Raw genomic sequence first — 13,035 nt, forward strand, 5'->3', positions numbered from 1 at the left:
TTCAAAGAGTCCTTGATTTATTCTTTTTTTTTTACTATTTGAAAAAAAACAACAACAAACACACACATTCCTGGACCCAAATTGGCCAAAACTTAAAAAAAAAATCCTAACATGTATTAGAAATGTTTTTAAAGAGACAGCTTTGTGAGTCCTGGAAGTCATACAGTGGCAGCAGCACCAAGATAAAGAAAAGCATTTGTGTATGATGAAATAATATATTAAATACACATCACAACAAAAATACACATTTCTGCGAAACAGTTTCAATTTCTAATCATGGAAAACTATAATGTTTTCAGTGGATTATTCATTCACATAATGAATGTAGTTGATATTTTATCACTGATTGCACATTTCCTGCAATAGCTGTGGAGTGTGTGTTCATTTGAATCAGTCACTTCTACAGTGAAGTGTTGAACAAAAAAATTCAAAATGACTAACTCGTGATTCTTCGTTTAAGCCTCTATCAAATACGCTTCCTATACGTTGATTCAGGAAGCCTGAACCTCATTGCTTTAGTCCATTGTTGCATTGCTTCAAAAATATTGCACACCTGTGTAGGTCCTACCTTCCATTTCGGACAGAGATACACAAGCAGGCTAATAATTTCCACATGGGGCCAAAATGTCATTTTCTGTGTCCATCGTGACTCTGTATGCTACAATAATTTACCTCAAAACTGATTTTGTTTTTTGTGCTCACAACCTGTCAGTTTTCCCCACCGTTTTTGAACCACTTTCATCCACGGTGTTTGAGTACGGGTCCTGTTTTATTTCATTGCCTTCGTAGCTGATGTTATCATAAACTTGTCTCATGTGGCTGTTCGTCTCCGCCTTTTCCCTGTCCTTTTCTTTTTCCTGCTGGAACTGGAGCAGCACCGCTTTATTTACACCGGGACCTGAGAGAAAGGAGCACGACACAATGCAACAGCGAGACACTTAGTCTTCACCTTCAGTTTTAATAGTTTCTCTACTACACATAAAGAACCCAGAGGAAAATGATGTACGTACCGAAATAACTGAGCACCACTGGGAGGAATATAAGTCCGTGAGCCATTCCCAGGAGTGTAATGACGAGGTTCAACCGGAAGAAGAAAATCTGGATGAGCTGCGCTTTGGCAAACGCCAGCACGATGATGCCTGGCAGGTTAGTCATAGCAACACCAGCAAACACCTTGAGGGTGCAAAAAAAGGGAAAATTCATTTGAAAACATGTCTTTATTTTCCTTTTTTTGGTTCAAATTTTTCTTTAATGGGTGATTAACAACATCAGCTCTTGCTTTACTTACTGCGCTGCCCATTTTGGCTGTAGCCTCGATTGCTCTTTCCACACGTGTGGGCTTGGTGCTGAGTGCAAACGATCTCGTCATATGCGACACAAACTCAACAGAGATGCCCACCGCCTGCAGATTGCACAGAAGATGTGAGACTTTCACTAAACCATCAAAAATGAATCTCTGCAAAGCACGGGAAAAATACAAAAGGCTAGCAAATTTAGTAAAAATATCCACACTCAGTTGATTGTATAGGTTGGTCTCCAAAGAAACCCAGTGATGCAGCTAATCAGCACCTGTTATTAGGCAGACTGGTCAACACAATGTCTTTCCATAACTGTGTCCGCACTTGAGAAAATGAGCCTCCTTCAGTCCCAATGATCTGATTTGCTCTTACCGTGACCAGATTGATGAGAGCCACTGCGTTATAGTCGATGCTCCACAGAGTCATGACACCGACTGTATCCACAACGATCATGACAATGGTGAGCAGATTGAGCAGGCCGGAGCGCAGATCCAAGCCGAGCAGCAGACAGCAGACCACGAAGGTCGGCAGCAGACACAAGGAGATGTTGAAGAGTCCCTCATTCACAATAGTCAGGTACTGCTCATAAAATACGTAGGTTATCCTGGAAGGAGGAGAAACATAAAACATTGATCAGAAAATACAAACCGCTTAAAGACGAAAACAACTTTCTGGCAGAGTGGTTGGAGCTGAGTTGCAGGGAAATGGGGAAAGCACATACGTGTAAGGGAACACTTCAAAGTCAGGCGAGGTGCCTGGCACGCGCCTCATGCCTTGGGTGATCTTGTCAGCAAGCTCCCTGGCCATCTTCAGGGCAGCGGTGAACTCCTGGGAGTTGGTTAGAGGTGTGTGGTAAGCCATGAACCGAGAGGCTGGAGAGACAGGGGGGTAAAAAAGGTTTTATTTCCTATTTTTTAAATCTGTTTTTGAATGAATAGAATCACTTCCACTGCTATGCGGTGTTTTTGGGGACCTACCTATTATTTCCCCACTTTCATCTCTTACCACTGCTTTGTCATACGCTCCTAGACCGCTGTTTAAAAAAGACAGTAAGCCATGAGATTTCCGTTTTGATGCTGGGATTTATTAGTGTGTATGCGCGCATTTACAATACAAACCCTTTGGAGCACTGCAGGTCAGGCCTGTTAGTCAGAAAGTCAGGAAGGTAGCGGTTGAATTGTGCCACAGTGGGCCTCACCGTATCATTATCAGGACGTGCCAGACACCTTTTAGCACAGATTAAACCAGCTGTTAAGACAAATAAGAAGAGTAGGGGTTATTGAAGTCATGTCTTTGTTCATGTTTAGACAGTAACATCAAAAACTGCATGCAAGTATGTTTTTTTAATGCTTTTTTCATTTAAGAAATGATTCTCACATTCAATTGCAGGACAGAAATGTCCTACATTGGGACCGTTGGTGTACAGACGACAACATTTGGATTGGGGGTTCAACCAGTCAATGAAATCATCCACCCACGAGTTCGCAGGGATAGCCACATAGGATCTAAAGTTGAGATCATATAAATAATTATTTATTCTCATAATCATCAAATTCAGAAAAAGGTAAGAAACAGCAATACCTTGTTAGTCTGTTGCATTAAAAGTAACATTATCCAGCACTTCCAAGCAATAATTGATCATTTTATTCAAAATTGAAGTTTAAAAAACCACTTCAGTTTGTGTTTTAAGGGGTTCTGTGCTTGAATATTTGGCCATTTTTCTCTGTCTTTCTCTATGCTCAGTATGCTTCAGGAAGCTAACAACCTGTAGCTACTTCAAATGTAATAATATCAGTCTCATACTTAGTAAATTTCAAACCATCTATCTGGATCTGGGATTATGTACTGAATATTTCTAAATAACTACAGCTGTGTTTAAGAAGGCTCAGCAGCACTTTCACTTCCCGAGGTTGCTGAAGAAGTACTGTGTAGATGAGAAACTGCTGGTTTGCCTTCTTTCGCTCACTGAAAGCATGCCAGCGTACTGTGTTACAGCGTGGTCTGCCGGATGCTCTGCAGCAGATAAAAGAAGCTACCCCCAGGGTAATAAAGACAGCATGAAAGCTCACTGGCTCCGCTCTTCCCTCCTTGGAAGAGACTGAAAAAGCAAGATACCTCTCAAATGTCTTAAAAACCCCTAAAAACAGCTGTCACACTGGATACTTGCTATTTGACCTGTTCCCCACTGGTAGACGCTACAGCTCCACCAAAACAGAGGCAAACAGCTCAAGCCCTAACTCAAGCAGGGTTGCTGTAATGCACCATGACACTTTCTATTTAATTCTTTGCTCCTTTTTCATTCATAATCATTCATTGTCTTCTACTGAAAGGCCTGACTTTACTGTGGGAATGACTTTGTTGTTTTATTGTGTGAATGGCTTGTTTTTATGCTTGGGGCACCTGCACAATTAGCATCTCAATTTAACTATTTTATAACACAAAGATTATTAAAGGCGTTCTGATACAAATCTTTCAGTTAAATTTATTGGAGTTCTTAATGATAGATTTATTGTTCCTGTTTTATGAGATGCTGTTTGCCAGCTGATAAGGCTGCTGATAAATACTGGCACTATCACTCAGAGACACCCTTCATCTGCTCTGTGGCAATTATGTTGTTGAGTTTATCATTAACTGATCTGACTGGAAAGTGTGTAACAGGTTGCTACTACGATATCAGCAAGGTCAAGGATATGTTGTGATGTGAAGGACACATGCAGAGTATCAGAACTGTTGCAAGCAACTGGTAGATACAGAGTTTAAGTGAGCAACAATGGTACAGAGTTTGCTTTTAAAGCTTAAAGTTTCCCGTGTTCAGATTATAAACAATAAATCCACTGACTCACCGTTCAGGGTAGTTTGTGGCGTACTGGATCTTCTGAGTCAGCGAGAACTGATCACAACCCACGCTGGAGCAGACTGCATTCATGCCCTCCACAGAGGTGAAGTTGAACCCCTTTTTTGTTACAAAATAAACAGGAACGCCAACTTCAAAGTACTTGTTCAGGTACTGGAAATAGGTCAGCATGTATGAGTCCTGCATCGAAAACAGAAATATCTTTGTGAACAGGTTTAACAGGAAGAAAATAGTGTCATTGCCATTTATACATAATTGTGCTTACTGACCTGAGGCATAGCCAGCTCCTGATCCAAACCCACTTTCACATTCATCATGAGGAATAAGGCTCCACAGAACATAAAGATGAAAACTACTATCTGAGGAGAACATAGAATAGAGTAAATTTATCAAACATCTGTTTAAAAACACACACATCTCAATATGAGTTTGTGTTCATCTCATTAAATTTCATCTCGCAAGATTTAACATCAGTGAGACAGCTGAGGTCAGCGGTTTAGAATAACTGTGGACTGAACATATTTTATGTTGTTGGTGAGGCATTACCACTATGATCCTGGTGTAGCGGTGCAGTAGAACAGGGGCATAGTATTTCTTCATGAATGGCATCAGAAAACCCTTATTTGGCTTTTTTGGACGCTGTTTTGACACTTTAATGCAACAGAGAAGTTCACAGCGGTTGTTGTCTTGGCGCCGGGCATCCAGGGACAACAGCGCAACAAAAGCTGTCATCTGGAGGGCAAAGTCCATGAGCACAGCCAGAGCAGCATATAGAGCAAAGGACTTCACTGCTGGCATAGTGGACAGGGCCCCTGAAACAAACATGGATAGAGGGTAACGCACCAGACAAAACACCAAGTCCAGCTTGGTGTAAAAAATTTTTATTACATTTTTAAAACTAAGGATTCAACTAAGGATATCAGATTATATACCTAGGAAGAAGCAGACAGACTCAGAAAGACTGCACAGGAGCATGCTGGGAGCCACGTTTCCAAGGACACGCCCGATCTGCTCCTCTCGCGTCTCGTGAGGCCTCCGCACATCTCTCTGGAAGACAGGAAGAGTAACTTAATAAAAATTCCACCATGTTAAAAAAATGGCACCATTGTACATTTATGGCACACATAGATATACAATACCTGGTACTCCAGAACAAAGATGAAGATGTTGTCAGCTCCCACGGCGAGCACCAGGAAGGGAACGACCTGAAGGATGACCAGTGAGGAGGGTATGCCAATCCAGGAATAAAAACCCATTGAGGCCAGGACAGAGCAGGCGACCACCAGGATCCCACCCAAACCAACCAGAAACTTAGAGTCCACCTACAGGACAAAGAGATGCAAATGTACAAACGTCTCAGTGAACCCATTGACATTTCTTTATTACGCTGTAGTAAGAACAATAATCCTGACATAGGCATACTGTATCAGCTTCTCCTTATCACGTACAGTAGGTGATATATACCATTCTATCATTTTTTCTCTCTGTACAGAAGCCAGTATAACCCAGGGGCATATTTTATGCTCACATTTTTACAGCAACAACTAAATTCATGTTTTAGCAACTTAAAAAAAAAAAAAAAGCTCCGATCATAACGCTTTCAGCTCTTGGTCAGAGGGTTTAAAAAGCATGTTGTTTCTAGTCAAATATGGCTTTATTTGCCATGTTATCAAGGTTACTGCACACTATTATCTAATCTAGGTCAAATGGACAGCAGCTAACAGTTGCATCCAGCACCACACTTAAATGTTAGCAAAAAATGACATTATTCTGATACCAAATGAATGCACATTAACACTTATGTTAAATCCAAACTTAAGTGTTAAAGTGTAAGCAAACCTAACCCATAAGTGTGTATTCTTATGCTTTGCAGTTACTAGTTAGCATCAACGATGTTACCGAACATTTTTAGCATGCTAATCAGCACGAAACAAAACATACAGCTGAGGCTAACTGGAAAGTAATTTCTTTTGCAGATGCTAGATTTGGAAAAATGAAAATACTGACATAACTGTGCTACATAAAAATGTTTGGGCTCCATCCTGGGCAGACCATGAAGGTAGGTGTTAAGACATTTCACCTAAAACCACACAAGTGAAAAGGCAGAGTGTGGCAGGGTTTATGAACACCCGTTCAAAGACTAATGGCACTAAAGGGATTAACTGCTGATTTGCAAGTTGCAATACCCGGGAATACCTGATGCTACCCATTCTGCGGAGACGTACCAGTAAGCGTTTCCATGAAGAGTGCTCTCCAAGTGCCACAGCGATGTAAACGAAAATTACAGCATAGCTGATCATGAAGATGGGGATATCTTCTGCAGTTGTTCGATTGATCTCGTCCTCCAGAGATCTCTATTAACAGAGCAGAGAAGTGAGTGATTAGATGTGTTAAAGGTCACAGAGAGGCCAACTTAACGTTTCTTAGAAAAACAGCAACAGCAAGTCTTTGTCAGTATGCCTGGTAATTGCTTCATTTTGCTTTCTTGAGCATTTTGATCTTTATTAGATAGGACACGACTGTGAGCAGGCAGGAAACGAGTGCAAAGATGGTGTAATGACACGTACAAAGGTCCCTGGACCACCTCAGACAAGTGACACGCGGCCAAGGCCTTAATGGAGCTTTTCTACTCTGCTTCATCACTCAAAGCATTTTACACCTCATTCACCGAATCACTTTTTTCTAAGTGATTCATTTCTATTTCACATTCACACACATGTGCGATTCTTACTCAGCACAAAGCATTGGGAGGAACTCAGAGTTAATTATCTTGCCCCCAAACACTTTGGCCACAAACCCTCAAACCTGCCAATTCTACTTCTTGAGCCACAGTGACTCACGTAAATCACAGGTAACTGCCCCAAAATCCACACAAATTTCTCATTTGAACTTAAATTTTGTAAATATACGAATAATGCATACTCATAGAGTTTTTACCTCTGCCATGTATGCAAAAGTGAAGCTGTTTTTCCGGTCTTTCTGGTATTCTTGGACAATTTTAAGAAACTCTTTCTCCCATTGCATAGCCACTTTGAATTTAGGGTCACTGCGAGCATAGTTGTTCAGGGAGAAGGTCAGGATGAAGGCCTCAGCACTGCTGAATGCATCATCTGGGAAAAGTCAAGTGTAAATTGTTCAAGTGAGTTAGAAGCGCCTTTTTGTGTGTTGTACAATAATTTCAGGGATAAAACAGTGGTTCTAAAAGTCTCTTACCCTCATATCCTCCCACAGCCAGGAATGGGAAGACTGGAGCTCCATAGTCAGCCATGCAGCTCATACCTAAATCTGTGATGTCTTTGAAGGACAAAGGAGAGCTTGAGGAGAAGTGGAAAAAGGGGGAGAAAGGATGGTTTTATGTGCCGGAAGGTGAAGTTTATAAAAATGAGCGGTGTTGGTTGCAGTTTTTTTAAATGAATGCTTACCCAAGGCAGTAGATGAGGTGGTCTCTCCAGTCCACCTCTTTGGTCACTCCCAGCTCAGTCATGTTCACTTTAGCGTTAATGTGGTCTAGGCTGTTCTGGAAGTACTGTGGCAAGCTGTTGACTGCACAGTCAGTCAAGGAAGGGTTGTTGGGATTTAGCGGCGCAAAGCACACATCCTTCAAACTTGCTGTCCGGTTCAGATCATCTGACCAAAACTGAATATTCTAAAAACAGAATGAGGGGGGTTTCAGTTAGTCAACATGGAATGATGCACCTTTTCAAACACTGTCAGCAGTCAGCTTTGACTTTGAGTACCTGTATTCGTGTCTGGAGTTCCAGCAGCTCAATGATGAGCTCTTTGGACATTATCCCACTAAAGTTTTGCGGTCCAAACAGCAACGAGTCATAAATGTGGCTTTTTCTGCCTGGTGCTGTCAAGATTACTTGATTTGTCCTGTAGAAGGGATCAAAGTACGTGTCGTGGAATTCTTTCTCTTGGCGAGCCCGGCTGTTAGGGGCAGACCAAAGTTCAACTGGATCGGTGGTGAGTTTGATGTCTTTGAGGCCAACAGATAAAACAGCCACGACAATAAGAGACAGGAGGAGGACCTTGAAAAAAGATCAAATATTCTTCAGGCGTGGTGTCTTCGTCTGGCTAACAATATACTTTCTCTTAAATCCACTGTGTAAGGTAAGGTTAACGCAAGAAGTCAGAAATGTGCAAATTCTACTTCAAGTGGCTTTGAAATGGGAACATATCTATACTGAATTAGTAAATAAAATATAGATAATAGGGAATTATTAGTATTCTTTATATTCCAAATGTCACTTTGAACAATAAAAATGTAATCTTCCTCATTTTAGTCCACTCAGAGGATTTGTTGCTATAGCATAACTGGGTTTGGTATGAACAGCATCTTATGATTTGACTTTAATTCTTCCACTAAAGCTAAAAGAAGGCCTAGTGGGTACATACGTCCTACTTTTACTGGATCAAAGTACTTACAGTGAGGGGATAAGAGGCCATGATGGTTCCCCAAATCCGGAACTGTGAGCTCAGGTAAGCCTGAGCAGCCAAGCTGTTTGTCTCAGCACATGTCACCTCTGAGGGATGGATGATCTTCTCAGTCACTTTATCACTGTCCTTGTCTTTGCCTTTACCTCTGTGTATTCCTTTCTTTTTATTTTTTTGAGATGCCACCCACCAGGAGACAGAGAGGTATAGGACAAAGGAAAGTATCAGGAGAATGAGCAAGATGATAGAAATTACAAGGTAACCATTGGTGCCCAGCAGTGTAAAGGGGCCAGCGACCGGTGAAGGAGGTAGCACACTTGGACACGATTCTTGGCAGTCCTGGCAGGAGCAAACGTCCCCTCCTGTAGGTGTGGTCTCATTACACATGAAAGCGACCCCGTTGTAGGGAATCACACCTTCTGGCAACCCTGTGGTGTCTCCTTCTTGTATTATTTTAAAGTCGATGTCCAGAGGAGCCAAACCGTTACTCGAGTCCCCTTGGAAATCGTACCAGCGCTGGGGAGTGCATAGCTTTGACCCATAGCGACCACACATGGTGGCAATGGCATAGCCTCCAATCGTGGCAGGAATCCGGACATTTTTACATGACTGGAAGGAGGTATCAGCAAAAGTCTTGCCGATGAATGCCTGGTAACCCAACACGGCCTCCCTCGTCCTATTCTGCTCAGTGACATTCATCACCCTTGTGACCTTAACTGTTTGGCTCTGGTTAGGACTGCAGGTGTTGATGCAGTGCAGGTGAGCAAAGTTGTAAGCACAGGAAGGGCAGCGGACGAGAACAGCCTTGGACAGGGTCAGGCTCTTTTCCAGTGATCCCAGCTGTTTGATCGTACAACAAGCATATGTGCTGCTCTCTCCCTGGTCAAACATGGGGCACACCTGCAGCAGGAACAAATGTAATTATAAAAGGATTGTAACACGCACTTATTGAGAATAGACAGAAATCTACCTCTGCCACACTTCATTCAAACTTCTTCTCTTACAGCAGTTCACTCCACCAAGAAGAAGGATATACACACACCTGTTTGAGTATCTTGTAGTGGTCTCCAGTGACGAGTTTGGCACGAGTGTAATTCAGACATGGGACGATGGGATCAATGAGGGTGTTATTTAGCAGCGGGTTACGACCACACTCATCATAAAAAACACAATATCCCGGCTCATGCTGGGCCTCTGATAGACTCTGCGTGGACGAGACGAGTTTTCAAGAGTAAGTACAATAAAGGCAGCAACAGCGCTTTTAATGTAGAGTCTGCTTAGAAATCAAAAACTTCTCAGCACAGATGTTCGATTATAAAAATTATTTTCCTACTCACAAACATTACAGTTAACACGAAGCGATAAGCTCAATGATATGTTTTCCAAAAACTTGTATAAGTTTGATAGTGTTTATTATAATGCCTATAACATTTTCTAAGGATAACTCGTAACATCTCACAGCCCTGTCACAATGACTCAAACGCTACACGGTGTCCTGCCAGCTCAGCTTCTTTATTGCCAATTTGCAACAATAAAATGGAGATTGTACTAATAAATTGCACACGTTCAAGGTTAATTATAACCACAAACTACATGCGTGCCTACAATACAAGATAAAAAAATGTAAATACTAAGTACAATAAACTTTTAAAACTAGTGTTTGATTTCTGTTGGAATATAAATTGACTTTTATTTTTTATAGCCAAACACAATGTATTCTTGTAACATGCAATGTGATTAAAGGTGACTGTTGCCAAACCTACGGGGCTTAAAAATGTCATCTCTAATTTTTTACAGTTTAAAGCAAAGGCAAATAAAATGTCATGATATAAATTTAATCACCTTTAACACGAGAATAGAAATTTGGGGGAAAGTCACAAATGTGTGAAGGGCATTACCTTTGAAAGTTTTAAATATAATAGAAATAATAATAATAATAATAATAATAATAATAATAACAATAATAAAATGTTATATCATACTTTGCATGAGAGTATGTGAGATAAATATAATTGTGACGACTACATTTGAATGGTCAGTGATGTAAAATGTGTGAAACAGCTTTAAAAAATCACCCATATAGAAAAATATTACATGCACATATTTATGTATGCATTATGTGCATATGTTCAACACAGTTTAAATCTAAAACCACAACAGTGATTTTACCTGAGACGCTGTTTGCACACCTTCTTCTCTAACCTCAACTCTGGACATAAAAATCACTACTTACTTATATTTATTTATTGTATTGCTTTTAATTTGGGTTTCTTATCTGCGAATGTACTATAAAAATACATATTGATTGCTTGTTTAAACAGTTATATTCATTTAGGATTTTAATTAAACGTTAATCTTTCTAGTTTTAAGTGCTGATCACAGATCAAATGATTAATACATTTCAAACCCCCCCCCCCCCCCCATCATGCTGTTAACTGAAAAAATGTACAGTATTACATCTTCAATATATTATAGAAACCAGTGCACAACTGCAATAAATTCCCCAATAAAAAAAGAAGAAAAAACTTACCACAATATTTATAAAAATGACAAGGGCTGCAAGACGCATCATGATTCCTGAGCACGATTCAACAACAGAAGAGTCAGATTCTTAAATTTCAGTAAAATAGGAGTGTAAGGAGTGTTTCACTGTTGACCTATTAGAAGATGCATTAGGAAAGAAGGTGAGAGGTGATGTGGGTAGTCTCTGTTGTCTGTCTGTCTGTCTATCTTACAGTGTTAGGGCTACGTAAGGAGAAACGTGTTCTGGTGTGATGTTGCTGCCGGCCAATCACGGGCGAAAGCTACCAGTTGCTCCGTTTGATAATTAACACAGAAAATAGATTTTGATAGGGTTGCTGGGGTGATTCAGCAGAGCTGGGAGAAACAAAATCCCACCCAGATGTCTAAGCCACACCTAGTTCTTCACTTGTGCTTCATCTTACATTGATACTTGAACTGATACCACCTGGAAATTTGTAGTTTTATTGACGATAGATAAACATTCTGAGTGATTTGAATCGTGTCAATCCCTTTACAGCAAGAAGCATGTGTAGGCTGTTGTTGCTTGTTTTCAGAGCAGTGCATGTAGGAAACATCCAAAGTACAGCACACTACTACTGAACCTTTAGACCATCATCAAAGTGACTATCTGATCTATAGGGTACAGTGAGAGAACAATACCTGTGTTCCTGATATGATATGATGGATCATTTTTCTTTAAATCAAAAAGTCATTTAGTGCTTTGAATGGTCAGTAGGACTAGAAAAAAACTAAATGAATACAAATATATTACTTTCAAGTCCAGTGATGGTCTGTAAGCATGCCAAGCCGACATGATCAACTTTGTAATTAATGCTCTTATCATATGTCAAGGTCACAGCTGAGATAAAGAAGAGATCCGATGGTCCAGATGCTATCGTCTGAGCTTTCAGGGTGAAGGTGCGTGAGCATTTAAATTTGTGATAAACAGACATGGTGCAGAAGATGGGAAGAAATGGCAAAGATATGAGGATGTTTATTGTTCTTTCGTGATAAGTGGCAGCATAACAGAATTTTGTAACTATTCATAAAGTTTAGGATTTATCAGCATCTCTATCTATCTACTTTGCGCCGATTTTCAGAGCGATTGCAGCAGTTCCTGTGCAATTCCAGAGTTATAACGGGAGCAGGTTTCATTCAGCAGAACAAATCTATTTCTGATGCTACACCGTCCAAACGTTTATCACTAAATTATTTTATTCTCATTCTGTTATATCATGTTTTTGTGACGTTGGTAGATGCGGTGCACCCTGGCATTTATTCTTTATGAGCGCTATTTCTTAAAGGACTCTGCCCAACCATAAAATGTAAAGTGCTGGAAACAGCACTTTACTTCATATCATTTATGTTTGGTGCCAATCAAAGTGATTCTGTGGTTTGTTTGTTTTTTCAAATCATTTATATTTTTTATTTTGTTTTTGTGTGTTTATTTAAACCTGTTTCTTTCATTAGCTTGTGTTTTTGCTGTGCATTCCCTTGCTTATATGAGAAACAACTGTGCAGACCTTGAGAAATTGAAAACATTTACTAATTTTGGAAATAAAAATGAAGAACATTTTAAAGTTAAAATTATTAAAATTATTAAATTAAAAATTATGATCAATAAATCAGGATTTGAAAGCAGTTCCTTTGCAGGACTGGTTGTTGTGCATGTTTTTTTTTCCTTTTTTTTTTCAATTCGGTTTCGATACTTTTCATGCACGAAAGACATGAACATAAATGTGATGTTGTCAGTAACCTGCATTTAAAACAAAATAAAACACCAGGACACCCGATTGTCGCATAGAAGGTGACAGCAAAGGACCAATAAATTAGTGGGATGACCCCCACTGGTGGGCAATCCAGCCACTGCAGGTGGGGGAAGATAAGCAGGGGAAACTGACGGGACAGGTGTGAACCTTTTTG

General features: G+C 40.3%; 1 protein-coding gene across 1 annotated transcript; it reads right to left on the reverse strand.

Annotated features, from left to right (window-relative positions):
* On the reverse strand, positions 1–11,294 carry npc1l1 (NPC1-like 1). The gene is made up of 21 exons (XM_085474912.1): positions 11,120–11,294; positions 9,632–9,793; positions 8,581–9,489; positions 7,890–8,183; positions 7,575–7,798; positions 7,366–7,466; positions 7,090–7,262; positions 6,378–6,506; positions 5,292–5,474; positions 5,085–5,199; positions 4,699–4,964; positions 4,422–4,511; positions 4,142–4,332; positions 2,676–2,803; positions 2,417–2,546; positions 2,276–2,331; positions 2,020–2,170; positions 1,671–1,902; positions 1,289–1,402; positions 1,011–1,173; positions 1–898 (listed from the first exon to the last, which is right to left on the reverse strand). Exons 1-21 carry the CDS (start codon positions 11,159–11,161, stop codon positions 699–701), a joined length of 4,053 nt encoding a protein of 1,350 aa, XP_085331038.1. The 5' UTR covers positions 11,162–11,294; the 3' UTR covers positions 1–698.
* Between the last annotated feature and the right edge of the window lie 1,741 nt (positions 11,295–13,035).

Source organism: Copadichromis virginalis, linkage group LG12 (assembly GCF_057382275.1).
Source record: "Copadichromis virginalis isolate Kocher_CV1m ecotype Utaka linkage group LG12, C_Virginalis_male_GT1.1, whole genome shotgun sequence".
NCBI classification, from domain to species: domain Eukaryota; kingdom Metazoa; phylum Chordata; class Actinopteri; order Cichliformes; family Cichlidae; genus Copadichromis; species Copadichromis virginalis.

Bases quoted from the DNA above. Each gene is read 5' to 3' on its own strand.
- npc1l1 (XM_085474912.1), bottom strand. From the start codon at position 11,161: ATGATGCGTCTTGCAGCCCTTGTCATTTTTATAAATATTGTG. The intron at 9,794-11,119 runs GTAAGTTTTTTC...TCGTCCACGCAG, and splicing joins TCATTTTTATAAATATTGTG to AGTCTATCAGAGGCCCAGCA. The intron at 4,512-4,698 runs GTAATGCCTCAC...TGTTCTCCTCAG, and splicing joins GCTACACCAGGATCATAGTG to ATAGTAGTTTTCATCTTTAT.